This window comes from Phytophthora parasitica (assembly GCF_000247585.1).
Source record: "Phytophthora parasitica INRA-310 unplaced genomic scaffold supercont2.27, whole genome shotgun sequence".
Lineage (NCBI taxonomy): Eukaryota > Oomycota > Peronosporomycetes > Peronosporales > Peronosporaceae > Phytophthora > Phytophthora nicotianae.
The window spans coordinates 368,980-371,070 of NW_008649013.1; the positions used below are offsets into that span (position 1 = coordinate 368,980).

Sequence of the window (2,091 nt, forward strand, 5' to 3'; positions counted from 1 at the left end):
TAAGAACCACGTCTTCATCAACATGACAGCAAAAAGACTGTTAACGCATGATGATTGTATCGCTGAATTTAGGCTAAAAGCTCGCGAGAAGGAAGACAAGATGCGGCAAAAGGCTGAGCGAAAGCAGGAAGCAGCAAAGCGCAAGCAAGAAAAGGAACGTGCAATACTAGAGCGTAAGCGTGAGCGCGAAGCTAAAAAGGCAGCTCGGCAAGCAGTTGAACTGCAAAAAGCAGAAGAGAGAGACGCTAAAATGAAGGCAAAGGCTCTTGCCAAACACCAGGCAACCGATCAAGACCCGAAGCCCAAGCGAAAACGCCGAAACACTCGTCCGAGGAAGCAAAACCCCACTTCAATTAGTGTAGATGATAGTCAAGATTGCAACTTCAACATCGGCCAGATGGTGGAGATTCCGAGTTTGACGACCGATATTTCAGCCCCTGCGTATACTACAGGGACAACGGAGGCACGATTGGATGCAGGAAATGCAGTTCTATCGTATGATCCAGGCGACGGGAACTACACAGCTCACCAGGAGTCGTTTGTGCAGTTGATGTCGTCTTCGGTCACCGATTTTGGGATTTGTTGAGTTTGACTTAGTTTCGCTATACTGGTTGCGCGATAATTAGCAGGCAGTTTTCACAACTTTCATTTCATGTACCTTCGAACAATTCGTTTTGCGTCGTTAAATCAAATGCTCTACCCGCGCGCTTACTTCTACAGATAGCTAAAACACAGTCCTTTCACGTCAAACTTGTTGCAGCGCGATTGGCTTGATATTTGACTCAAAATCGAATTTTCCGCTTATGTGCGCGATAACCGGGTGCTATGCCCTTACGAGAAGTCGTGAAACTTCTGGGTAGTGATCCCGCGTTCGTTTTGATAGGATAATATCCTACATGTATTATCATACACATATTATGTGATGCATTCACCTCAATTACCCATCCAAAGATTACCGGTTTGTTGAGCTTTTTGTACGACAAGAAGTGGGAACCATTTGATGCGGTTCTGGAAGGCAGCTCCGTGCGGTCTGCTAGGGTGATAGTAGATCTTAATAAGATCTACTCATTCTCGCTTTCGACAATAAGATCATCTTATTGTCGAAAGCGAGAATGTGTCGAACACACTGAAGCAGATATAATAGTAATGATTGCTGTGGAAGTCGGACACCAAGATGTTTTGCAGCTAGTGGGAACGATCGACTTTGGAAACTGCACTCGTAGTAAGTTATGCGAAGAGAAATTTTTGAATTGGGAGCAATCGATGCGGCTAAGAAATTCGTACAAGAGTTCCTTACCGTTTGCGAATTCTGATGATGTCGAATTATTGGAATGGAAACTGTAAAAGAAGGCAAGCCACGCCAAGGATTATTTGGAATCCATACACCATTTAATGCTGTTATTTCAAGTAAAATGTATGTTCGTGTCGATGCTGTCCTTCATAACTATGGCTTAAAGTCGAAAATTGACTTGTGCGAATGCAGAAATCACGCGATAACCACGTTAGTATCGTAAAGTTTATTTCTTTTCAGATACGCAAGCACCCTAATATTGTGTTACAATGCGCTTGGGTCATTCATCGTGATGAGCCAAGGAACAAGTCAACGTATTAAAGCATCCGACGACGTGTCTTGAAAACGAAAACGTGAGTGCAAACGCCACCAAGCAATTTGCTGGCTTGAAGCAACAAGCTGAAAAGAGTAGACCAAATAAAAATGAAAACATCGCTAAGAACTGATAAGAGCTGCATGGATGCGGAGGCATGAGACTAGGTATGAAGGAAACAAGTCGTCCATTCCACCCGTTCAAGAAACAACGCTCTGATGTTCCGGTGTATCAACGTACACTGCAGTCTATGGAGATGAACCAAGTTGTTATCTTCTGTACGTGTTAACGGCAGTTAGATTATACAAATACCAATGCATCATGGATTTTTCAAGTGATAATGCTCCTCTAATGCAAGTTTGTTGTTGCTGTTTGAAGCGATGGTAACTAAAGCAGACACTTACTGATCCTCGCAGAAGGACTTGGCGTTCTGGAAGATCTGCATCCACGGGCTCACAGGGTGCGCCTCGAACTCAGCCGGCATGTA

The 2,091-nt window shown here is 44.0% G+C and overlaps 2 protein-coding genes across 2 annotated transcripts; both read left to right on the forward strand.

Annotated features, from left to right (window-relative positions):
* Window positions 1-100: 100 nt before the first annotated feature.
* Window positions 101-640, forward strand: PPTG_11594 (hypothetical protein; the record flags this gene model as incomplete). The annotated part of the gene is made up of 1 exon (XM_008907704.1): window positions 101-640. The coding sequence occupies one exon, from the start codon at window positions 101-103 to the stop codon at window positions 584-586; it is 486 nt and encodes a 161-aa protein (XP_008905952.1). The 3' UTR covers window positions 587-640.
* Window positions 641-1,037: 397 nt separating this feature from the next.
* PPTG_22970 (hypothetical protein) lies at window positions 1,038-1,451 on the forward strand. Its single transcript, XM_008907705.1, has one exon. The coding sequence runs from the start codon at window positions 1,147-1,149 to the stop codon at window positions 1,342-1,344; it is 198 nt and encodes a 65-aa protein (XP_008905953.1). The 5' UTR covers window positions 1,038-1,146; the 3' UTR covers window positions 1,345-1,451.
* Window positions 1,452-2,091: the final 640 nt, after the last annotated feature.

What these genes read in the sequence shown, in the direction of transcription:
- PPTG_22970 (XM_008907705.1), top strand. Translation starts at nt 1,147, where the DNA reads ATGATTGCTGTGGAAGTCGGACACCAAGATGTTTTGCAGCTAGTGGGA.